Source organism: Lagenorhynchus albirostris, chromosome 4 (assembly GCF_949774975.1).
Source record: "Lagenorhynchus albirostris chromosome 4, mLagAlb1.1, whole genome shotgun sequence".
Lineage (NCBI taxonomy): Eukaryota > Metazoa > Chordata > Mammalia > Artiodactyla > Delphinidae > Lagenorhynchus > Lagenorhynchus albirostris.
Window position 1 is genome coordinate 38,624,417 of NC_083098.1, and position 25,893 is coordinate 38,650,309.

General features: G+C 36.9%; 1 protein-coding gene across 1 annotated transcript in view; it reads left to right on the forward strand.

The window, feature by feature from the left end:
- The window catches only part of WDFY3 (WD repeat and FYVE domain containing 3), a 264,325-nt gene that overhangs the window by 72,412 nt on the left and 166,020 nt on the right, over positions 1–25,893 (forward strand). The window contains exon 6 of the mRNA XM_060147888.1: positions 14,780–14,990. Within this exon, the coding sequence (XP_060003871.1) occupies positions 14,811–14,990 (180 nt within the window). The 5' untranslated portion in view covers positions 14,780–14,810. The remainder of the gene's footprint in view (positions 1–14,779; positions 14,991–25,893) is intronic.

Below are 25,893 nucleotides of genomic sequence, written 5' to 3' on the forward strand. Positions count from 1 at the left end.
CATTTTTTAAAATAGGCTACATGTGAACAACAGTGAAATGATATAATTGGGACATGGCTATTTGTGGTAATCATTCTTACGTTTTGCTCCGGTGGAAGAATAGAGAAACATAGCTTTCTTATTCTTTTCTCCCCTCCTTTCTTTTCAGCCTCTTCAGTCTTCAACCCCCATCCTTCAACCCCTTTAGTGAGAATGCACCTGTACCCCTTAGCCATGAGACATTTTTGTGTTTCATTTGTAGAAGATCTAATGCCAAAATTATAAGGAAGCAATAACACTGATTAGCAAAGGGTTATATCTGGTAACACATAATTTTTTTGTCCTTAAGATTTATATCAGTACCACCTTTGATATTTTAAAGTATGTTCTTTAAAGATTCCATAAGTTTCCTAATTGTTTTCATTCATATACCTCTATTAAGTGAATAAAGAGTATTTAAAATAATTATGATAGAGGAGTTTCTGGAAAAGTTAACAAATAAGGTGTCAGTAGGAAGATTTCCTGCCTCACTCCATCCATCCAACTATTCACCCAGCCATCCATAATACATTTATTAATTATCTAAAGTGTTTCAGGTACTGTGGCAAATACCAAAAAGTTGATTATAAAAAACACACGTCACTGACCTCACACTAGGTTCATTTTCAAGGAATGATGGAAAAGCTTTCTGTTCACTGGAAATACCCTCCATAAATCCTAGGATGTTTTTACTGTACCTGGGGTAGGTTGAGAAATACCCTTATACGGGGTCAGACTAGGTTATTGGCTGTTGACTGTTAGCATAACCCTTGTGGAGAGGCTTGATGTGGATATTAAGTGCATGTTTTTCTAGGGGATGAGAATGAGTATTTGTGGATTTGGGGTGCATCAGACATACAGGGTAAATGAACAAACATCCGTACAACAAGGAACAAAGAGCAGACAGAAAATTGTGTATTGATTTCCATTTCCTTTATTTACTGATGAGGTTATGCAGCCTTTGGTATATTTGTGGTCATTCATTTTCCTTTTTTTGTGAAATGCTTGTCTTTTGTCCATTATTGTATTGGATGGTTTGCCTTTCTCTCATTGATTTGTAGCTGTTCTTTACATATTTTGGATCTAATGCTTTTTTGTTATTTATAGGTGTTGCAAATATTTCATTCCCAATTTGTGGCTTGTATTTTCTGTTAATTTTTCATGTACAGAAGTTTTTAGTTTTGATAAGGTTGTGTGTGTGTGGTTCTTTTTTTTAAGACATTCTTCCTCACCCTGAGATTATAAAGATATTTTCCAACATTTTCTTCTAAATATTTTAAAAGTTTTGCTTTTCAAATTAATGTCTTAATTGCTTTGGTGGCAAGGACATGGTGAATATAAGCTACTGAAAGCAGAGCTACGTGGCTGGAGCAGAGAGAGATTCAGGTGGGATGGGGAGTGCCTTGATAAATATTTCTTTGAATCAGTGATCAAGTTGCTACTGCAGAGTTAGGTTTAAATTGTTTTGGAATTAAATAAGGTCCTGAACTATTCATGATAGATTGCCAGGCAGTAAAAAAATCTGAGTAGGCCATTTCCAGAAGAGGAAAGACCATGTGGGAAAAGCAACAAGGGTTTGAAATTGCATGGCCTGTTCAGGGAACAGAACTTAGGTGATGTGGTGTGAGCCGAAGCTGAGAGGAGGGATATTGCAGAAGATGGAGCTTCAAAATTAGATGGACAACAGATTTTGAGGAGCCTTTTATACCTTGCAAAGGGTTTTGACTCTACCTCATTGTAGGCGATTGTGTCTTTTTTCTTTTTTAATAAATTTATTTATTTATTTTTGGCTGCGTTGGGTCTTCGTTGCTGTGCGCGGGCTTTCTCTAGTTGCGGCGAGCGGAGGCTACTCTTCCTTGCGGTGCGCGGGCTTCTCACCGTGGTGGCTTCTCTTGCTGCGGAGCATGGGCTCTAGGCATGCGGGCTTCAGTAGTTGTGGCGCACGGGCATAGTACTTGCGGCTCGCGGGCTCTAGAGCGCAGGCTCAGTAGTTGTGGCGCACGGGCTTAGTTGCTCCGTGGCATGTGGAATCTTCCCGGACCAGGGCTCAAACCCGTGTCCCCTGCATTGGCAGGCGGATTCTTAATGACTGCGCCACCAGGGAAGCCCCCGATTGTGTCATTTTTAAGGAAAGTTATATACTGATCTGTTTGGAATTTTAGAAAAAGTACAGCCACTCCATGGAGGTGGTTAAAAACTGGAGTTGGTACTCCCACAGCAACTTGCATATAGTAAGCAGACACTTAAGAAATTTCAACAATGGCATTGCTCAGAAACTATTTAGAATTTTTTCCCCATAATCAGCTTCAGAGTCTGCAATGCATTCTTTTGAATATTAGTGGTGAATTTTCAGTCTTTTTGAAAGGATTTGATATTTAGTAATCTGCAGAAGTTACTTGGGGGAAGTTTGGAAACTAAGGCAAATGAGCAAGCTGGGTAATTCCACTTTTGGTAAAACATGATACATGATGACACTAAGTTTTAGATATAGCTTATAAAATGCCTTGAAAGCAGTCTTTAAAGAGGAATTTTTAAAAGTATTTTGAACCATGTCAGCATCATTATGTGAATATAACCTTCTAAGATAACTAATGGGTGGGGCAAAATTTATCTGAATGTATAAATGTTGATGTTTTTATAAAAATAAAAGTATAGGAACTCACAGTTTTAAACCCTCATTACCATTATTATTTTTGTTGATATCATTATTTTATTACTTTTTTCTTTCATTTGTGAGGTTTTACTAATATGATTCTGCATAATCTTTTGCATTTGTCATTTTCCTTTCATTGCTTTCAGACCGCAGCATATATTCCAGCTCATTCCGTGATGATTTGTTATCAGTACTGGGGAGCTGACCTCTTCTTTTTGATATTCCTTTGTTGTTGATGCACCAATTCCCTGTGGAGGATTCCACTTATTGCCTTTTGTTTTGTCATCCTCTGCTTACCAACCAACCCTAACTATTAATAGTGATTTTTTTTTTCTGCTTCTGCCCCTGCATTCACATTCATAGTTCTTACTTTCCAAATTTATACCAGTTTTCCCTGAATACTTTTATTCCTATGGAGTACTTAACACCTCCCAATAAAAATAGTCATATGGTAATGGTTTATTACTTTTTCAAGTAATAAAACTGAATTTAAACAAACCATAAAGAAGAAAGTAGTCATCTAAGCCTTCTTTGTTTTAAAATAAACAGATAAGGAATTTAGAGAAAATTCTTTCTCTTTGGCCTGTTTTAAATTAACCTTAACTTATTTTTGGCTTGAGCTGCCTCTAATTCATTCATTGTCTAAACTTTTATTGATCACTTTTTACTCATTTGTTAATCATGTATTGCTTGTATCTTTTTTGCCAGGCACTGTGTTAGACACTGAGGGAAGAAGTTGCATAGGACATGATCTTTGCCTTCCATAATCTTATTTGTCTAGTGTTGGAAAAAGGTAAACAAAATAACAGTTACATAACAAGGTGAGAAATGCTGTAATAAAAATATGCCCAGGATTGTATGGGAAAAGAAGGGAGCAACTTTATTAAACTGAGAGATTAGGGAATGCTTTCTAGAAGAGGGGACAGTTGAGCTGAGATTTGCAGGATGATTAGTAATTAGCTAAATGTTGAATTGCAGGGGGAAGGCCTACCACTCCCACCCCAGGAAGGGTATATGAAGGCACAGAACTGTGAAGGCACATCAGGGAGACGTGCAGGAGACAAAGCGTGGGTGGAATAAAGAGGAGGGTTAGATCCAGGGGCCAGGTAATGAAGAGCCTTGAAAGTTGTACTTTCCCTTAAAGCTATGGGAATTGTTGCTACATTCATTTGTTCATTTCTACTCTGTACTAAATCCTCAGCTAGTTGTTAAGCATTTGGAGAGCATAGCCTGCTTTTAGGGAATTCGTAATTTAATGAGAGATACTGATAATTAAGCAGAAAGAAATGCTCTTTATTTAAGCAACTTGGTAACTTTTCAACTAAGAACAAATGGTTGTCAATGTACTTTTTTCCTGGAGATGTTTAAGAACTTCGACGTTTATGAACTGTGAAGACTTTCTATACGACGAAAACTAGGACATAACTTTTTAAAATTTTTATGTGTAATATGTAATTTTTTGTGAGGAATAGTAAAAGTAGCACATCCGGAATTCAGAATGTGTGTACATAAAATATGATGCTACCATATAGTAGGTGTATGACCATATGTAAGCCTTTTAACATTTATTTACCCACCACCTACTATGAACTAGGGATACAAAGTTAAATAAGATTTGGTTCCCACCACTGAAGACATGATAAATTAGTGGGAGTAAATAACCACTAATTGGTATATGTTTGTTACAGTAGAATAGCAGTAAGAATAGCTGTCGCTTACTGAGCACCAGTGCCAGACATTACCCTAAAGCGTTTTCTGTGTAGTACCGCATTTGGTGAATTACACTACACCGCCACTCTGGCCTAGGTTCTGATAGTTACTCTCTTCTTACACTTGAGGAATCTGATACACAAGGATGGTGACTGACCTGCTGAAGTTACGCAGCTGGTAAATGGTGCAGCTAGGATTTGAATCCAGGCAATTAGTTGCAAAGCCTCTGTAACCACTATACTATACTGTCTCTCTTAATGAATATTTTATGCCAGACTATTAAAGTACCATGGTAGGATAAAACAACAAATTCTGCCTGGAGGTTTGGGAAAGACTTCTCTGAGAAGGCGGACTGAGAGCTTAGCTGCTAGGAAAAGTGGAAGAGGGGCCTTCCTTGGCAGAGAGAACACCATACACAAACACACAGAGGGCTAAAGAAACCAACAAGGCTGGGAGATACTTTCAGTGGAGCAGAATTTAGAGCAAAGAAGGTGGCTTAGTGAGAGAGGGGGCTAGAAATATAAATGGGGCCAGAATGTCTAAGAATTTAGATATTAGATTAAGATGCTTCAGTTTATTCTTAGGCAATAGAGAATCAGCAGAGGTTTTCAATCAGAGAAATGGTATATCTGCTTTGTTTTTCAGAAGAAAACTGAGGAGCTGTAGGGAAGATGCACTCAAGACAGGGGCACCGGTCATATGGTAGTGAGACTGAGACTAATTTTATCCATCGTTTCAAAGAACCAGGCTTTGGTTTTTTTGATTTTCTCTGTTTTGCTCGTTTTCAATTTAATTGATTTTGTTGCCCTCATTTATTTCTTTTCTTTTGCTTCCTTTAAGCTTAAATCGCTCATATTTTTCTAGTTTCCTAAGGTGGAAGGTTAGGCTATTTTTTATATCTTTTGTAGTATATGTTTTTAGTGCTACAAATTTTCCTCTAAGAACAGCTTTCACTGCATTTTATGCATTTTGATAAGTTATATTTTTATGCAGTTTAAAATGTTTAAAAATTTCTTTTGACACTTCTTTGTCTCATGTTATTTAGATGCATGTTGTTTAATTTCCAAATATTTGGGGGGTTTCCAGCTGTCTTTTGTTACTGATTTTCTGTTCAATTCCACTGTAATCTGATAGCATATTTGGTATGATTTCTATTCTTTTGAATTTGTTAAGGTGTGTTTACAGCTCAGTATGTGATCTGTCTTTTTTTAAATTTATTTTTGGCTGCGTTGGGTCTTCATTGCTGTGCTCAGGCTTTCTCTAGTTGCGGCGAGTGGGGGTTACTCTTCATTGCGGTGCGTTGGGCTTCTCATTGCGGTGGGTGGCATCTCTTGTCGCGGAGCACGGGCTTAAGGCATGCGGGCTTCAGTAGTTGTGGCTCATGGGCTCTAGAGCGCAGGCTCCGTAGTTGTGGCACACGGGCTTAGTTGCTCCACTGCATGTGGGATCTTCCCGGACCAGGGATGGAACCCGTGTACCCTGCATTGGCAGGCAGAATCTTAACCACCATGCCACCAGGGAAGTCCCTGTGATCTGTCTTGGTGAATGTTCCATGTGAGTTTGAGAAGAATGTGAGTTCTGCTGTTGTTGGATGGAGTGTTCTGAAAATATCAACTATAGTTCTGGTTGGTTGATAGTACTGTTCAGTAAACTGTATTGATTTCCTGCACACTTGATCTATCAGTTATTGTATGAGGGCTGTTGAAGTCCCCAACTCCAAAGTGGATTTGTTTTTTTCTTCCTTCAGTTCTATCAGTGCTTGCCACATGTGGGATTTTCATGTTAGGCTTATACATGTTAAGGATTGTTAAGTCTTCTTAGAGAATTGACCCTTTTGTCAGTATGTAATACCTCTAACTATCCCCGATAGTTTTCCTTGTTGTAAAGACTGTTGTCTAAAATTAATATAGTTACTCCAGCTTTCTTTTGACTGGAGTTAGCATGGTTTACCTTTCTCCATCTCTTTACTTTCAGTCTATCTGATTAGTTAAAGCGGCTTTCTTATAGACACTATATAGTTGAGATGTGTTTTTTAATTCACTCTGACCTTCTGTCTTTTAATTGGTGCATTTAGTCCAGTCACATTTAAAGTGAGTTTTGATATAGTTGGATTAATATCTGTCTTGTTTAAAACTTTCGTATTTGTTGCATTTGTTAGTTGGTTCTTCCTACTCCCCTTCTGTCTTCTCTGGTTTTAACTGAGCATTTTACATGTTTTCCTTTTATCTCCTCTCTCTGTGTATCAATTAAACTTTTTTAAAAAAAATTTAGTGGTTGCCCTAGAGTGAACATTTTTTTTTACTAATATTCATCTACCTTCAAATAACACTTTATTACTGAGGTATGGTATGGGTATCTTATAAAAGTATTCCCAGTTCCTTATGACATTGCTGTTATTCATCTTACTAATTCAGAAACTTTAACCACCCAATGCATTATCACTATTATTACTTTAAAAACAATCTTTTAGATCAGTTAAGGATAATAAAACAATTTTATTTTACCTTCATTTATTCCTTCTCTGACACCCTTCTCTTTATTATGTAGATAGAGACATACCCTGGAGATATTCCAGACCACCTCAATAAAGCAAGTCCCACCAATTTTTTGGTTCCCCAATGCATATAATATTTATGTTTACACTATACTGTAGTATATTGAGTGTGCAATAACATTCTGTCTAAAAAAGTATACATACCTTAATTTACTTTTACTCCTAAAAGAGTAAAATAATCTTTTACTCCTAAAAGACCATCATCTAACAACACAGGTTGCCACAAACCTTCAATTGGTAAAAACAAAACAAAACAAAACAAAGAAAAAACAAACCTCAATTTGTGAAGCGTAATAAAACACAGTATGCCTGTACAATTTTCTGACCTATATCATTTTTTTCTCCCCAAACAGCTATTAATATTTCTGGTATGGCATGTCACCTCACAATACTTTCACATTTTTTGAGTGTCTGAGAAATTCTTTATTCTTTCTTCACCTTTTTTTTTTTTTTTTAAGATTTATGTATTATTTATTTATTTATTTTAGGCTGCATCAAGTCTTAGTTGTGGCACGTGAGATCTTTGTTGAGGCATGCGGGATCTTTCTTTGGGGCACACAGCCTTCTCTCTAGTTGTGGCACGCAGGCTCCAGGGCATGTGGGCTCACTAATTGAGGTGCGTGGGCTCACTAGTTGAGGTGCGTGAGCTCAATAGTTGTGGCGTGTGGGCTGAGGTTGCCCCGTGGCACGTGGGATCCCAGTTCCCCGACAAGGGGTCGAACCCGCGTCCCCTGCATTGTAAGGCAGATTTTTTTTACCACTGGACCACCAGGGAGGTCCCTGATAAATTCATTGGATATAGAATTCTAGGCTGGCGGATTTTTCTTCCAACATTTAAAATATTCAATATTTCCTTTCATTCTTTTCTTGCTTGAACGTTTTGGATGAGAAGTCCACTATAATATTCGTCCTTGTCCTTTTATAGGTAAGGTTTTCCTCCTCCTCCCACCCCCTCACCCCCGGTCCCTTTCAAGAGTCTCTCCTTATCTTTGACCTTCTATAGTTTGAATATGATATGCTTAAATGTACTCTTTTAGGTATTTAATCTTGATATTCTCTGAGCTTTCTGTATCGGTGGTTTGGTGTCTGTCATTAATTTTGCAAAGTACTTAGACATTATTACTTCAAATATGCCACTCCTCCCTTTTCTCTTCTTCTGGAAGCTGATTTATCTTCAGGCTCACTGATTCTTTCCTTGGCCATATCGTCTACTACTGAGCTCATCAAAGCATTCTTCATAATTGTTACAGTGCTTTTGATTTCTTGCATTTCCTTTTGATTCTTTCTTAGAGCACAGTTGGTGGTTGTAAAGTGTGGAAGAGGGGAACTGTTTTATAATCCTGTGATTAAATCTCATTGTTTTAGTGGGCCTGTAACTCTTGGGCTGTGACCTTCACAAGTATTTCTCCAGGGCTGTTTCTTCCCTCAGCCCCCGTAGGTGAGACTGGAAGGTTGGTGGGGAGGCGGGGAGGAAGAGGTGGGGTGGGAGAGATGCCCTTCCCTCAGGTGAGACAAGGCTAAGATAGTCTTTTACTCTGAAAAGTCAGCCTTTGTTATAGAGTATCCTCTGGGAACATTTCAAAGTGATTGTGCTTCCCTTCCCTCTTGCCAGAGCCAGGAGGAGGGGATCTTTCCCACATCTCTGTGAGAAAGAATCTGGTGGGGTTCCTAGAAGTGCAACCCAGGAAAGTTGTGGTGAGAGCCTGAAGGCTGTGGCCCCCAGGAGTTTCTCCCTCTCATGCTAGCCTACTGTTAATAGATAAGCATATTTCATCTGTGAATTTCTGGATTTGCTTGTCTCTCCAGATTTCAGGGATTAGTTTGCCCTGCAACCTCAGTTCCCTGAGGGTTCCAGAAAAATCCTTGGTTTCCAGTTTATTCAGCTGTTTCTTGTGTAAGTACAGGAATGATGACTTCTAATCTCCTTACATTTTGGTGCTGAAATCCTGATTTTTAAAAATTTAACTTCTTTTTTCCTCCTAACTTTTAAGAATTGTACTATTCCATAATACAGGTGTACCATGAGTTGCCTATTCATCTATTAAAGGACTAGGCTATTTCTGATTTTTCGTTATTGTAAACAATTATAATAACATATAATGCAGTAAACTGTCTTGTACTGTGAGTATTGCTCTAGGACAGCTTCCTGGAAGAGGTATCACTAGATGAAAGAGTAGGTATGTTGATACTATGAGATTGCCCTTAAAAAGGCTGCTAATTCAACAAGGTGTGTACATTTCAATTTTTTCTATTCTTACAATGTATATATTTTGTAAGTCCTATCAATTTTTTGCCAAATTGAGCAAATAGTTGTACTTGTTTTTATTTGCATTTCTCTGATTATTAGATATTTTTAAGTGCCTTTTTATATGTGCATTGTGTTGCATTTCATGTGTATAGTATTTTTACGGGGGATAGTCTATTTCTATTAAATTTTTATTTTGTTATTGTGTTGTTGATTTTAAGAGTTCCATGGATAATCTCGTTATTAATGCTTTGTTATAAGGTTGCTATTATTTTTGTGTTTTTTGTTGCTTGTCTTTTAACTTTGTGGTATTTTTAGCTATAAATCTTTTTTTCCTTTTAAGAAGAATTTACCCTAAATTATAAGTGTTTCCTTTTATATTTGCTTCCAGTGTTTTACTGTTTGTTTACATTTAGATCTTTAATCCATTTGGAATTATTTTTATTTATGAAAATAATAATTTTAGAAAAATCAAACTTTATGTTGTAAGAGGTCTGCAGAATTGTAGAATTTTCTCCACAGTATCCAGCAACCCAAAATTAGACGTGGAGAAATTGTGTGGTTGAATTCATCCAGGCATGGGTACTAGTTGGAAATATGTATAGGCAGGAGTACAGGAGAACTGAAGGTACAGTTGTTAATGTATTGAAGAGACTGAACATCATCTGAGGAGTAGAACTGGGAAAAGTTAAGAGGAATAAGCGATTCCAGTGAAGACCACAGATTTAGGAAGTGGGAAAGGCAGGTGGATTGAAAATTAAGATCTCACAGTAAGATTTCAAAACTTGAAATTTCAGAAATAGAGAAATTCCTAGTGCTGTTAGGTCTAGGATATGGCCCTGAAAGTTCTAGGCCTACTTATATGCACTTCACTCCTGAGGTTAGTCTCCCTGCTGTGTGCCATCCATCCACTGAGGATACTGATACATTCACAGAGCTGAATGACTTGAGCTAGAGGTTAGTGGAGATACAGGTATAATGCAAAATGTGTCAGTAGAAAGCAGTCACAACTTAACAGAAGCATCATACTACAAAAATTCTTTTACAGGTCTTTCATACAAAATTTTGAACACATTTTCTTATAAAGATACACTTTCAGAGAATGCTGGAGAATTTCTGGTCAGCCTACAAAAGTTTATCCCATAATATAATTTAATTGTACTATTTTAATCATATCAAATAACTGTCATGTAACTATTGGGGTAAATGTGCCTTTGGGGCTCCCAAAACAGCAGCAAGGGCCCTAGAAGGAGGGGTTTGAGAAAGGTGTCAGAGAGATGTCAGTAGTGGCTACCCATGATTGGAAATCATATCTAAATGAAGTGTCCTTAAATGGAAGCAATATCCTTTCATCTGTGAGAAGAGAAGATTAAGCACAATGGAAAAGATGTTTTGAGAAATTGTCCAGTTCAGTATATGTGTAGGATGATGAGTTCACCGATGGGGTCAGAAGGGTGAAGGATGTTGGGAATAGGTCTTAAGTAATTGTATTTTGCCATAGAAATGAGATGGCTGATCTTGTCATGTCTCATAGGTGGGGCTAAAATCTGATATGACTGTTCTTGAAAGGCAAAAACAATGTTTCAGCAGGTAGAAATTTTAAATTCTAATTCAGGACTGTATTAGTAGTTCTTTTTCAATGTATGGGTTAGATTGCTGGGTTATATACACAGTTTTTTGGGAGCCTCTCAGAGTTCTGCTTTCATTCTTCAAAAGTGTAAGAAGGGCTTCCCTGGTGGCGCAGTGGTTGAGAGTACGCCTGCCGATGCAGGGGACACGGGTTCGTGCCCCGGTCCGGGAGTGCCCCGGTCTGGGAAGATCCCACATGCCGTGGAGCGGCTGGGCCCGTGAGCCATGGCCACTGAGCCTGCGCGTCCGCAGCCTGTGCTCTGCAACGGGAGAGGCCACAACAGTGAGAGGCCCGTGTACCGCAAAAAAAAAAAAAAAAAAAGTGTAAGAAGTTTTGCCTTTGCTCTTCACAATGTAAGAAAATAAATAGGATCTTTTTCCCCAGAAAGTTTAAGAAAAAATTAAAAACCTGAGGAATTATGTATAATTATTTGATGAAACTATAAGATTTTCCCTGAGTCCTGTGAGCTATTTATTTCTTCTCGTGGAATTAAGGAGTTACTTAGAAAAGCTATTTTAAGTTTTTAGCTGAGCTACTCAAAGGCCATTAGTTACTTGGCAAATATATGTTTACAAATTTAGGCTATTTACTTGTTCTGTAATTTAAATAATGGCAGACTGTTTAAAGGACTTAAACAGTTTTTCAGGCATTTCCAGAGGATTTTTAAGCTTCAACACAAGAGATTAGAATAAGAACTACTGTCTGGGCTCATTGCAATAATTATCTCATTGCTATTTAAATAACCCCCTGTTGGCAGTACAAACACTTTTCTCTTGTGAAACAAAATAGAGTTTGCATTAGAAAACTAGTTCTTATGCACAATAATCTTTGTAAATATTTTGAAAATCCCTGATAACATTACCCCCCAAAATAATCCTTCTCTGATTTGTCCTCAGTATTATTAAATTTTGCCTATCTCTTCTGTATTGCTTTAGAAACCTCTTATTGAGTATCTAAGAAATAAATTTTCCCTTAATTTTTTATTTATCACTTTGTAAGTCTCTAAAACATAGTACTGTAAGAGCCCACACTCTTTCCTTTGCCTTACTTGCTTAAATAACGAAAAATGTAAACGAAAAGAAATTAAATGTTTCATGATCAAGCTGAAGGAAGAAGTATAAAAACTGTTGAACATAATTAATGTGTTTGGCACTTTATATAAATGATGTTATTTTATGTATGCATTACAAAAAGCCTATGAGGAAAGATTTTACGGGTGAGAAAAACCCAAGATTCAAGGGAATTAAGAGACTTTCACCTGAAGTTACCTATCTTATATGGACGTGTTGGTACAGATTTCACCAAGAAGTACCCATTCTTTTCTGCTCTTTCACTGCTGAAGGGTACTTTAAACATGATAGTTCTTGGTCTGAATTATACTTTAAGTTACAGACATTGAAGTGCAGACAAAGCAATGAGTCAGCAATCTGATATGCTTAAGTGTTTCTTGGTAAATTAGGAGAAAAGGAGGAATCTGAATTTTTTCCCCATTACTGAGATTATCTGAGTAATCGAGAAATACCAGTAAATCCATTTAGCTGATTGATATATTGGGTTGGCCAAAAAGTTCGTTCAGGTTTTTCCATACCGTCTTACGGAAAAACCCAAACAAACTTTTTGGCGAACCCAATATATCCCTTTGTATCCGACAAATATAAAATAATGGTGGTACGATAGCTTGATTTACATCTAGCGAATGTCTTTGTGTGATTATGTGTGTGTGTTTACTGATAATTGATTAGTGTATCTTCAGAAAAGTCAAACATTTCTTTTGCATTCTAACTGCAACTTGATGCTAGCTAAATAAATATTCTAGAGTCACAGTTGCCAAAAATTTTGTAATTTAAAATAGGCACATGAATATAAGTAAGCAGGAAGGGCTGAACCAGTAGGTGGGAGTCCTGGATTCTCATTCAGTTCTTTTTCATTGTGAGATTTTGAGCAAATTGTTCTTGTCTTGAGGCCTCACAAAAAGGTAGAATTCATCCCCTCCTCAGTCCCCTTGCTTAAGTTGGAATGAGGACCAAAGGGAATGGTCTGAAAGTGCTTTGACTCTCTATAAATAAGGATTGATGCTTGGCTTTTTAATGACCTAGACCCCTTTGAAAGCTGGAGATCTATTTAAAATGTTTTTTGAAGTGTTAGGGGATCATGAATCCTGTAAATCCTATCCACAAGCTTTAGATTATGAACTGAAGCTATGGGTTAAGGAAAAAGAGCAGATCTATGTATAATCTGAAGTGTTAGCTAATTTATGCAAGTTTTATAGTTAACTTCAAATTTTATATTTGTCCTGGGGGTTTCCAGGACGAAAAATACCAGCATATAGTAGGCTCTTTGAATGTATTTGTTGAAATCTTTATAATGTATACTTGGGGAACTTAACACATTTTTCCGAGAATGAAATATGTTGAACAAGTTTGAACCGGACTGACTTTCACTTGTCATTTTGTAGTTCAGAGAGTCTCCTCGGCCCTGTGCCTGTCGTCTGAGCACTCTTCCCCACTACTGGACACCTTAGCAGTATTGAGTGCTCTTTGCACAGAGGTCCCTTGGTGCAGACCAGCCTTTGGCAGGGTGTTTTCCTGCTTCTCACCTGTGATGAGTCGCAGGTGGCCTCCTGTTGCAGTCAAGCTAGAATGCATAAACATGCGCCCGCAGGCAAACACGGAATCCACTCAAAATTCTCAAGGGCAAGCATATTTAAGATGCTAGTTCTTCTTAATGGTTTAAAAAAATCAATAGATGTTTAGTAAATAAACGTCTAGCTCTGCAGTGGTCTCTCATTTCTTAAGAAATGCCATGCTGGCTTATGTGGCAAAATTAAAAATTAATCTTCAGATTACTCCTGCTTTTCTACAGGTTAGAAAGCAAAATTGCCTTTTACTCAAGTTCAGTATATCCCATAGTGTCCTCCCAGCCTTCCTGATTCTTTTTGTAAGATATCCTGTTTTTGTGTCTGAAATTAGCTAATTGCTGGCAGGCACAGTTCATGGTGGTTGAAAAGGGCTGATGATGCTTTCTGAAAGCTTAGCGTTATTGATTCTGGTGTATGTTCTAACCCAGTGATTGGTTTACTTATTTCTTAACTGCAGTTCTAGCTAGGGATACATACATTTTACATTGTGATTCAATACACATGAATACACCCTTACCTAAAATAAGTTTCATGAAATAATAATTACCCTTACTACATGTATTCCAATATCTTCTATTTCATTAAAAATATTTTTATTGAGGTATATAGTTGATTTACAATATTATATTTTACTTCTTTTTTTTAATTGCTTGTCATGATCTATTAAATGAATTAACATGACCTGCCAAAGGGTTTCAAACTGTAGTTTGAAAAAACAGTCTTAAGTTATATGACAATTTTTACTTTTTTCTTATGATTTATAATATATTTGAGGGTATCATTTCATTTAATTTGCATTTTTCAAACTACAAGTCTTCAGTGAGGACTATCCCAAGTGTAATCCTTCATCTACAAAAAAAGTTAAATAATTGAAAACAGAAAACTTTGTGGGGATTTTTGTTTTTTTCACTTGTTTGGATGTTTTGAAGTGAGGGTGAATTTTCTGTGCTTTTATTCTTTTTCCATATAGTCAACTATTAAGCAACACATTAATTATAAGATTTATGATCCCTTTATTTGTTGAACTTTGTTATGACTAACTTGGAAATGTTTGTTGCTCGTCCAGCAACAATTAATTTTTTACATTTAATGTTTTACATTTTATACAAATTGTGGCAAAGCCGGTAAGGAACACTGAGTGGCATAATTTGTAACTTGTCATTTAGGGAGATTTATCAAAATTAGCTTTGCCTCTCTACCTTTTCTTTTCAAAAAAGTAGAAAAAATATTTTAGGCAGAATTTTTTTGTTTTTCTGGCTTTTAATGAGCTCCGTGCATGATTGACCTGGTCAAAACAATGACATTTTGACTGTATGAACATCTTCTTACAGAATTAGAAGTGTTTATCACCAACCAGCCAAGATGAATATGGTGAAGAGGATCATGGGGCGGCCGAGGCAGGAGGAGTGCAGCCCGCAAGACAACGCCTTAGGACTGATGCACCTCCGCCGACTCTTCACGGAGTTGTGCCATCCTCCCCGGCACATGACTCAGAAGGAACAAGAAGAGAAACTGTACATGATGCTGCCAGTGTTTAACAGGGTGAGTCCAGGTTGCCAAGCACATGCCTTTTGTGATGGGGTGGTACTGCAGGAGTCTTGAGGTTATAATAAGTCACAGATGGGAAAAAAAAAATGATAGAATGAATGAATTTTTAAGAAGCTGATTCCTTCCTTTCAATTTGCTATAAGGTGATTTGATGTGAGATCTGGTCAGAATGAACTCCTCTTAGTTCTAGCAGATAAAAGGAAGATTGCGAGCATTTTGTAAAATGTTCCTCTAATGGTTGATACTTGGAAGAGGGATAGGTTATAAATTACCACTTATGTTATTTCCATTACCTTTTGAAGTGATGATTTATGGCATCAAATGGTGCAGTCGCCCAAGTCCTTTTTACACTTTGAAGAATCATCTCAGTTTATTTTGTTGTTTGGTGGATTTTCTGTAAAAGAACTTGTAAGAGGATAGTTATAGGCTCTAGAGAGTCAAAATAGAGCTAATGTTTTAATGTATTTTGTCAAGTGGATCACATGTAGCAATCTTTTTTTTTTTTTTTTTAAATACTTATTTATTTGGCTGCGCCGGGTCTTAGTTGCAGCACGCAGGATCTTCGTTGCCGCGTGCTAGATCTTCGCTGTGGCATGCAGACTCTTAGTTGCGGCATGTGGGATCTAGTTCCCAGACCAGGGATCGAACCTGGGCCCCCTGCATTGGGAGCCTGGAGTCTTAGCCACTGGACCACCAGGGAATTCCCACATGTAGCAATCTTAATGGGGATTTTAAAAATTTTTATCAAAGATGTATATGTACATAGTTTAAAAAGTCAAGTACTTCCGCAGGCTTATAGGGCCCTGCTGCTCTCCACTGCTAATTGTTGCTGCCACTTTTAGCTATTTCAGCTTTTACATAACAAACAATACTTATACTGCTGTCGTGGTTGTTCAGTTTTAATTGACTTCTTACTGAGAAATAGGAGAATTAGCTTTTTTTTTAAACTCCCCATGCCTCCAAAGCATGCACACACATACATTCACTCATACATGCTACCCTCCTCTTGTCCTTCCCATACAATAATCCCATTTGTTTAAATAAGATTCAGTGCTTACAGTCTACTGACCCTGCTGTAAATATTATTCATAGATGAACCTTATAGCAAACCACCACTATTTTGCCACTCTTATAGAACTTGTTTTCCTCAGACTTTGTAACATAACTGTCTCAATTTCTGTCTTTCCTCATGTCTCTTTCTTTTTCTCCCCCATCTCTCTTTTTCTCTCCTTAGACCTATCTCTGTCCTTCCCCTATCTTTCTCTCCTTCCCTTCCTGTTTCTGTCTCTTTCTCCCCATCTCTGCCTGTCTTTTCCTGTGTCTCTCTTCCCCATCTCTCTCTCCTCTCTCTGTTCCCCTCTCTTGGTCTCTGTCTCTCCCCCCCGACCCCCCAGTTCTCTTTCCTTGTTTCTCCCCTCCCATGTCTTTCTCTTTCCCCTGCATCTGTGACTCATTGTCTCCCTCCCAAAGTCTCACTTGATCTCTTTATTGTTTGTTCTCTGTGTCTGTTAGTCTTTCTGTCTGAAATTTTCTAGGTTCTTCTTCTCAATATTTTGAAATTTTATTGAGGCTTCATGATGAACCTTCTTAATCTGCAAACTTGTACTTTTCAATTCTGGGAAAATATTTTGAAATATTTCTTTGTTAATATTCTTCCCCTTTTCTGCAGCTCTGTCAATCAAATATTAACTCTTTTGGATTAACCTTATGCTGTCATATTTTTAACGTCCTTGAATTCTTCTTTATTAATTTAAAATTCTGTAATATCTCCTCATCCCTCTGAAAATATTAAAGCTTTTTCAAGTTTTCTTATGCTTCTTTCATTGTTATTTGCTTCAGATTACTGTTTTTTCTTTGTTTATATTATTTTCTTTCATATTAGAGTAGTCTCCAGATGTCTGGTGATAATTGTCTATACACTGATATTTAGGAATGAGGTATTGAAACACTAATTGGAAAGTACGTGTGCAGGGGTTAGACTTTTCCAGTGGTAAGATGATCTGGCTGGATAAAATGCAGAGATTCGTTAACCTAGGATATGTTGATATTCCAGGAAGGGGTGTTTTCCAGTCTCCTGCCTGGAGCATATATACTTGCTAGTGTTTTCTTAAAGCTAAGTTGAGGAACAAGACTGATGTTTCATATTCAGTAGATTGACTTTCACTTAATCTCCAGTTTGCACCTATCAGTGTTCTTGGTTGTTCCTCTCTAAGGGTTAGACCTCCAGGTGTGTACTGCACTTGGGAGGAGCAGTCACCTTCAGTTTCTGGGCTGTTAAATAAGAATATCTACCTTGTGGGGTTGGTATGAAGATTAAGTAAGATAATGTACTTAAAGCACTTAACAAATGCTTGTCCTAGGGAACTTGTGTCTATTATTGTTACTGTTGTTATGGCATTAAAAATAAAGACATTACAAGGTGAAGCAAAATAATTCACAAGGTGAATTATTTATGCTGAAATAATTTCATATTGAATATATGCTGAAATACATCTAGTTTATGTGTTACTCACACCAAGCCAAAGGCTAATTAGACAACAGAGAGGAGGGATAGACTCTACATATTCTATGTTTATTTGTTTGCTTATCTCTTCATTTATTCTGTTATTGTGCATTACTGATTCAGTAAATATGTGTCAAACAAATAGACATTGTGCTATACATTGGAGTTCTGAGATAAGATAGTTCAGTTTTATAAATCAGAAGTGTCATGAGGAAGATAAACATGTATTTCTGTTGGAGAAGAGATAAACACATAAACAGATAATGGAATAACAAAGAAATGTAGTATTAGAGACACAGCAGAGTATTATGGCACCCCTGAGAAGAAAGTTATCGGAAAGTCTGTGGGGATCAGGGAAGGGGCGTCTCCCTTGAGAATGGGATGTGATTCTTGAGTCCTTAAAAGATATGCATTAGCCAGCTTGGGACTAACTGGGCTAAATTAACCAAGAAGGTAATTAGAGTAAGAAGTTAAAGCATGAATCAAGGTAAAGGCTACAAACATTTTGATGTGTGCTAGCATCTATAAGTGGTCCAAGAAGTTGACATTATGTCGAGGAAGGGTACTGTTAAGTTTAATAGGCACATCATGACAGGTTTTATATCATATTAAGTGCTAATACTTTTTCTCCGAGGTGTGCAGAGCCAATGAAGTATTCTAAGCAATAGAATAAGAAAGGAGAAGGGACCAAAGCAAGGCTGTCTCTTAGGTTTCTCATTTGGGAAACTGGGTGGATATTTTTCCTAGTAGCTGAGAAGGAGAGATATAGGGGACAGATTCAGTCTGGGGCATTGAGTCCAAACTGTTGATATTTGTGAACTTCCCAAGTGGAGGTATTCAGTAGGCAATTAGAAAGCTCAGGTGAGGGACTGTGGGGACTACTGCAGAGATGTGGTAGTTGGAACCCTGGAAGGGGATAAGACATTACTCGTGCCTCCTACTGCCCCATGAGTAGTATGCTAAGGATGAACCATGGAGAATATGAATGTTTAGTGAAAGAAGGGGAACCCATAAAGGATACAGAACAGGAATGGGTCAGTAGCAGTACAAAAAGAATCAGGAGAGGCTGGTTATGGAACTCAAGAGATAAAAGTTGCAAGAAGGAGGAGAGCAGTCAACACCATCCTGTACATTAGAGAGACCCAGTAAGATGGAGACTGAAAAATGTACATGAGATTTGCCAGTTTGAAAGTTACTAGAATGGAAGCACGAGAAAGCAGTGAGTTGAGCAGTGAATGGGAGATGAGAAGAGACAGTATGGACTCAGCTTGTAGAAATATGAAAGAAGAGGGGACAAAAGAGATTGATGGAGGTGAATTTGGCAATAGGGGGTTTGTGTTTGTATATTTCTGGTGTTTTACTTTGTTTTTAAAAATGGGAGAGATCCAGGCATGCTCATGAAGAGAAGGAAAGAAACCAGCAGAGGGGGAAATTGGAAATTTTTAAGACAGTGAAATTGAGCATAGAGTCAAATTACAGGTGGGTGAGTGAGCCTTGAACAAGAGACACCGCATGCTGCAGGAGAGCATGTCTTGTTGGGTGTGAGCACAGATTTGTAGTGAAGGTAGTGGAAAGTTGAATAAGATCTTGCTTGATTACCTCAGTTTCTTATAGTTATCAACAGAAGATGTGGTCTGTTAAGAGTCTGGAGTAAGCAGGTCGAGTAGGAGACTTTAGGGAATGGTGATGGTTTGGAATATTAATGAAAGGGAATCAAGAAGGATAGTTGAAAGGGACAATAAAGGGCTTAAAGAGTTTTGAGGGCTCAGTGAAGGTTGGAGATAGTAAATTTGTACTGGATCTTATCCATGCAGGCGTGTGTGATTTTTCTCATTCAGTTACAAAGCAGCGTGTGTGTAGAAGTAGAAAAGACGGATAGATGCGTTATATTGGGACTGAGGTTTTGCTGGGCTGGTAAAGCAAGAAGGGCAGGAGTAGAGGGACAGAGCATAGTTAGAGAGACTAATTCACATATCACTCGTGGAATTGGGTGGGATACCATAGGAACAGAGCAGAGGATGTTCATTTTTTAATCTATGAGATAAAAAGGCTGAGAGTGAGGGAGGGGAGGGGATGATAGGGTAGGAATATGAGGAGACGTAGGGAAAGGTTTAAGACAGCTGTTTTGAAATTGGGAGAGAACTGATTATGGACAAGCTATTTTTTCAAGCCCTGTTGAGGTAACAGTCATTAATTTTTATTGCAACCAGTCCTGGGAAGTTGGTTGTTTTTTATTTTAATGTTTTTGTTTTACTTCAATGTCACAATGTACTATTAGCTATTAAGTAGTTTGAGATAATTTCCTTCTCTCAGATTCATAAACACTGAAAAGGTGATGATAATGTTAAGAGTAGTTAGGACAATTGTTATTCTCAGCTATTAATATAGATTAATAACTAATATCCTGCATATGTGTCCCATGTATTTCATCAGTTAAGCTTCCACAGTCAATTCAAGTGAGTCTTAGACTAGAAGACTCAAACAAATACTTGAGGTTTTTGGGGTTTTTTTTTTTAAGAAGATTTAAGTTGCTTTAGTGATTATTCTCTATTGCTTAGACTGTCTTAGTTCTGTTGTGTTCTGTGTTGCCATGAGTCTCTATTCTTTCAAGTCAGAAGTTTTTAGTTGGCTGATTAAAAGCATATACATATGCATTGCCTAAATCTCTAATACAATGAGTGATTTAAATATCATAAAGTTTCATTCAACTTTTTTTTTCTGTTTTATTGTGCTTCGCTTTATTGCAGTTTTTACAAATTAAAGGTTTGTGGCAACCCTGCATTGTCAGATGATGGTTAGCGTTTTTTTTAAATTAATTAACTTTTTTATTGAAGTATAGTTGATTTACAATGTTGTGTTAGTTTCAGGTGTACAGCAAAGTGATTCAGTTATATATATATATTTTTATACATATATACATATATTTATTCTTTTTCAGGTTCTTTTCCTTTATCAACTTTTAACTAATGAAAAGAAAGTTATTTCTGTACTATTGTGACCAATTTAAAAAATATATAAATTATATTCATTGGCCTATCATTAACAAACTAAAATTATCCTTAGATAAGACATCACATCCATTAAATTTTGATATAGATAACCATATTTATTTAATGTTTGACAATTTATACTTGAACGTTCTACACTAGTAAGAAATAGCTTAGATGAATGAATAGCTCAGTATGGCTCCAGACATCCTGCCACGATTGCCAAAAATGAACTGTACTGTTGATTTTTGAGACTTTGTTTGATTCATGCCAAATGGCAAATAAACCATATTACAGTTAGACATGGATATCCATCTACAGAATCGTTTTTAAAGTGTGCTCCATACTGTTATTTCAGTGTGTGATTTTGGCCTTTAAGAGACACGAGGTTGAGAAATGGCATGTGTTAAGCCCCTTTTTCTGGGCCAGGACTCATGCTGGGTTCTTCAGCTGCCTCCTGTGCTCTTCATCACAGTCCTGCAAGGGCACTGCTGGTATCCTCCTTCTCACCAGTTCTCTCAAACTGAAAGATTATGGTGAGGTCTGAGAATAGCTGGATAATATTTAATCAGCATTCTTAAAAATAATTAACCTTTAGTCCCAAGAACAAAAGCTTACAGAAAAAAAATACTTCATTTAAACGTATTAAAAAATGAATAGCATTTTAGTCATCTAAAAGTTAACTGCCATTGTTAATTACCTTGGTGTATGTTATCATACTAAATTGTGTATGTTAAAATATAATCTTTACTAACTGGATCTTCTTTTAGAGACTCCTCTTGTTTTTGAATTTGCTTCTGATTTATATTCAAGAAACATCTAAGTTGAATCCAATGTCTCTTTTTTTTTTTTTTTTTTTTTTTTTTTTTTTTTTTTTTTTTTGCGGTACGCAGGCCTCTCACTGTTGTGGCCTCTCCCGTTGCGGAGCACAGGCTCCGGACGCGCAGCCTCAGCGGCCATGGCTCACGGGCCCAACAGCTCCGTGGCATGTGTCCCCTGCATCAGCAGGCGGACTCTCAACCACTGCATCACCAGGGAAGCCCCCAATGTCTCTTTTTTTATCCCTCACAAGTAACCTTTACTTTTTAAATTGTTGGCTTTAGAGGAAGGATACTCAAGTTCAGAACCAAATGCGAGATAGATCAAGGGTCAGACAAATGAACTATTTACATATATGAGGCTTATGTTTACAAATATACAGCTTTGTTACTTATTGCATAGTACCAATATTGGAGAATGGAGCTTAGGTCTGTGCAACAAAGGACTTCCTAGTTTCACCCTTGATATGGTTAAGCTTACTTACCCAGTCATTGGCAAAAGTGGGCAAGCCACACTCAGAGCAGATGAGAGTACATGTTCTCTTGAGGCGGGCGTACCCTAGAAGGAGAGAGAGGGACTGAGATACGCCTTCTCATTTTCTTCTCCTGCAAGTTCGTGGTCCTTAGAACAAGAAGACTGTAAGTGTTAATGTAATGATTTATATTAATTGGTAAATGCAATTACATCTTCACTGTCAATTTTCAAAATCTGTTAGATATATCAAATTATTCATATACTCTGTAACTTAATTTTAGATATTACGTATATTTAGGGGGAAAAAGACACCATTTTAGAAAACTTTGTAAAAATTCCTACCTCTCTTTTACTAATATTTAATAAAATTTTACTGAATAGCTTCATTTGGTAACAAATATATATTGAGCCGCTGCTTCCTGCATGCCATTATACAACACCATTCATTTGTTCCCCCTGAGTATACCAAAAATATTTTAGTTGAGGAGCAGCCAGGAAATTTTCTGAAATTTATTTAGGTGGATATTTAAAATGACCCTTCTAAAAACAAGTTGAGCTGTGCTAATTCCCTCGCAAGGTGAACACTGTGCAAAGGTATAGTGATAGGGTTCCTGCAAAGTTTAATTCAGGCAGTATATTACTGGGTGACTAAGAGCACAGCTTGGAATCAGACCTAGTTTTGAATTCTGTCTCCACCACCTCCTGGCATCTACCTTCTCTAACCCTTAATTTCTTTTTCTGAAAAATGGGAGTAATGTGTAGGATTTCATGAGATTCGAATGACATTATGTCAAGTATTTGAATAGTGCTAGGCACACTGTAAAGCCTCATTATATGATAATTGTTGTTATTTTTATTAAGTTTGCTAAAAGGCTTTTTGTTCCTCAGCACTGTTTTTTTCATCTGGGTAATGAATGTCACATGTCTATCATAGAATCATCCCTCTGAGTTGAGTGTATTACCGACCAGTTCTCTTGCTCAACTCTCCCCTTTAACAGATGAGGGAACTAAGAACCAGAAAATTTTGACCAGAGTCCCTGTGGGTGGGAAGGTGAATCCCAGCTCTGTGCTCCATCCTCTGTGGTGCACATTTACATGCATGATTGAAGCACCATTTCCCACTATTTGTGGAAGGTGGTGAATACATACCTAATATTTTTAGATTTAATTGTTGAAGTCAGTCACCAAAAAATCTCTTTTCTTTACTGCCTTACACATTCAGTATTATCTAAAATGCCAGATACATGTTTTAGTCCCTGTACTTCTCCAGCCTTTTCTTGCTGCATTTCCCCTCTCATTGGAAACACTCCAGCTTCACCCACGCCTTTTGATCTCTCAAGCTCCCAATCTCTTGCCCACGGTCTTAGCACAGTTCTTCTCACTGCCCAGAACCCTCGTTCCTTGGCTGTTTGAATTGTGACCTTTTTTCATTATTCAGTATCATCCTTCTGGGTCAGTGTCATCTCAGAGAGCGTTTCTGATAACCTTTTCTCACTCCAGGCATTCCCTTTCAGTTACCCTGTTTACTTCCTTTATAATGCATCACTATCCAACATAATTTTCATTTTTAAAATAGCTTAACTTTTGTCTCCTGTGCTAAAATGTACATTCCGTGAAAACTGGAATTATATTTGCTTTATTTGCCTTTGTATTCACAGTTCTTTATTTACTTTTGTATTCAAGGTTCCAAATATTGCCTGGCATATATAGTAGACCAGTAAATATTTATGAGTGAATAAATGAAAGAGTGAATCAATCAGTAGTGTTGGATCACTAGATTAAAGATTGTTTACGTTAAAGAAGCAGTAGTTCATTTCAGATTAGCAAGTAGGACATGGTCCTTTTTCTGTAACATTTGGCTTGGTCAATTCAAGCAACACAGCTTTTGAAAAAAATTTCCTTATGAAAATAAAGCTGTAAATATCAGGATTTGTATGAAAAGTTAGTTGCATTTTTAACAGTGTATTATCCACCCAGCGTGAAGACTGCTTGAATAACCATACATTTATGCTAAGAAAAGAGCTATTTATTTTATGAAGTTGTCTTACTCTTAGGATAACATAGTGCTTAATAATTCTTAGGAGCAAAATATACATCAGTATATTCTGAATAATAGGAATACTTATCTACTTTAAATCAGTTTGTCAAAAGGCTTAATAATTGCCTGGGCAAAATATACAATTGCTTTGTAAACACCTTCATTAGGCAGTTACATACTCATCTCTGGGTGGAAGTAGAATGGCTATTCAAGCATGTGTCCTTCCTCACTAGAAACCAAATGGTGTAGATATTTTATTTGATAAAGATAGTTGATGGTTTATTTTAAAAGATGCACTTTGAGTTGCAATATGTTATTTTTATATGGACCAAAAAATTAAAAAAGGAGGAAAGAAAGGAATGAATAAACTTTGTCATAATCAACTGTGAACTTCAAGCGAGGTTGATTTTAGTAACCAAATTGCTTTGGTTTGATATCAATGTAGTCTTACAGGGCTGTGCTTACTGGGCATACTTTTTAAGTCTGTGAGATAAATTTGGTCAATAAATTGGCCATTCTTTTTATTTTTCTAAGACACAAATTATTTAATAAAAACTTCAAGAGAGAGTGACGGGTAAAATCTCTCCTCCTTGAAAGTATGCTCAAATTTAAAATTGAGGCTTCTCAATTTCTAATCTATCTCCAATTTGTTTATTAAAGACTATGGGTATTTAGCAGGCGACATAGGTTAACTGTAAGCACATAACATTTATCAAAATCTCAGCAGAAAAACAATTTATTGAGGAGTTCCTGAAAAGAACAGTTTGTTTGTTCTTTGAGATAATTTAAAATTGTGTGTCAAGTTAAAGAACAGACTACCTGGCTAAAAGTATAACCTGTAGAACTGATTTATCATTTGTTTGATACTTTCAGCTCAATTTGAGGGTGATTGTAAGAAACATGTTGTCTATTGTAAGAATGTAAGAAACATTCCTATTAGAAGGATATTATAAGTTGTATCCTTTTAATAGGATCCTTGGAAGAAAATCTTTACATTATGGTATGAAGAATAGAGGTACTTCGTTAAATATATGTTTTCCTTACCTAAGGACATTGAGAACCATGTAGTTCATGAGGTTTTCTCTCCTGTATGTTTGAGCCAAAATTCATGACTAAATATGGCAAATATAGACTTTTTTTCCCCAGTCTACCTCCCTAGCCTTGGTTTTATTATTTGATTGGTTTTGTTCTTACTTTTTGTTTATATTCTCATATTATAATTTGTGTCCTTGCATGCTACCTAAACATTTTCTAGAATTTGGTTGTGGGGGCAGGCAGCATACAAACAAACAGCCATATTCAGGGAACATCCCTGTAAAAGGCAGGGTGCTAGCTTGGCAAGGAACACAATGACGGGTAAGATACGTTTCCTCCCTTTGCAGTGACATTTGAACAGATGACAAGAATATAAAATATTGTTTAGTTAATATTACAGTAGAGGGCTATCATAATAGTTTTAGGAGACACAGAATTCTCTTTTAGCTATAAAGAACATTTTTTTAAAAAAATATTTATTTGGTTGCGCTGGGTCTTAGTTGCAGCAGGTGGGCTCCTTAGTTGCGGCTCACCGGCTCCTTAGTTGTGGCAGGCAGACTTCTTAAGTGCGGCTTGCTGGCTCCTTAGTTGCCCCATGTGAACTCTTAGTTGCAGCATGTATGTGGAATCTAGTTCCCTGACCAGGGATCAAGCCCAGGCCACCTGCATTGGGAGCATGGAGTCTTATCCACTGTGCCACCAGGGATGTCCCACTATAAAAAATATTTTTAAAACAATATTCCAGGATGCATCCAGTTATATCGCTATTATAATATACTATTTCTTTTCCTATGACAGTCTGTCCAGGTTTTAGTTTTTTCATTCTCTTTGCTGAACCTATGCCAGTTTAAGAATGATTTATTCTAAAGTTCATCTAGTGTAGATTTTTGTAAAGACAAGTGTATTTCATGACCCTTTCATTCATTTTTATTCTAGTCTTTTTGTTAAGTCTTGTTTTGGGAATTATTATGGTGAGAATTCAGAAATTCTGAGGTATAAGATGAGTTTAGTAAATTCTGTATTCAGCCCAGGACTTAGCAT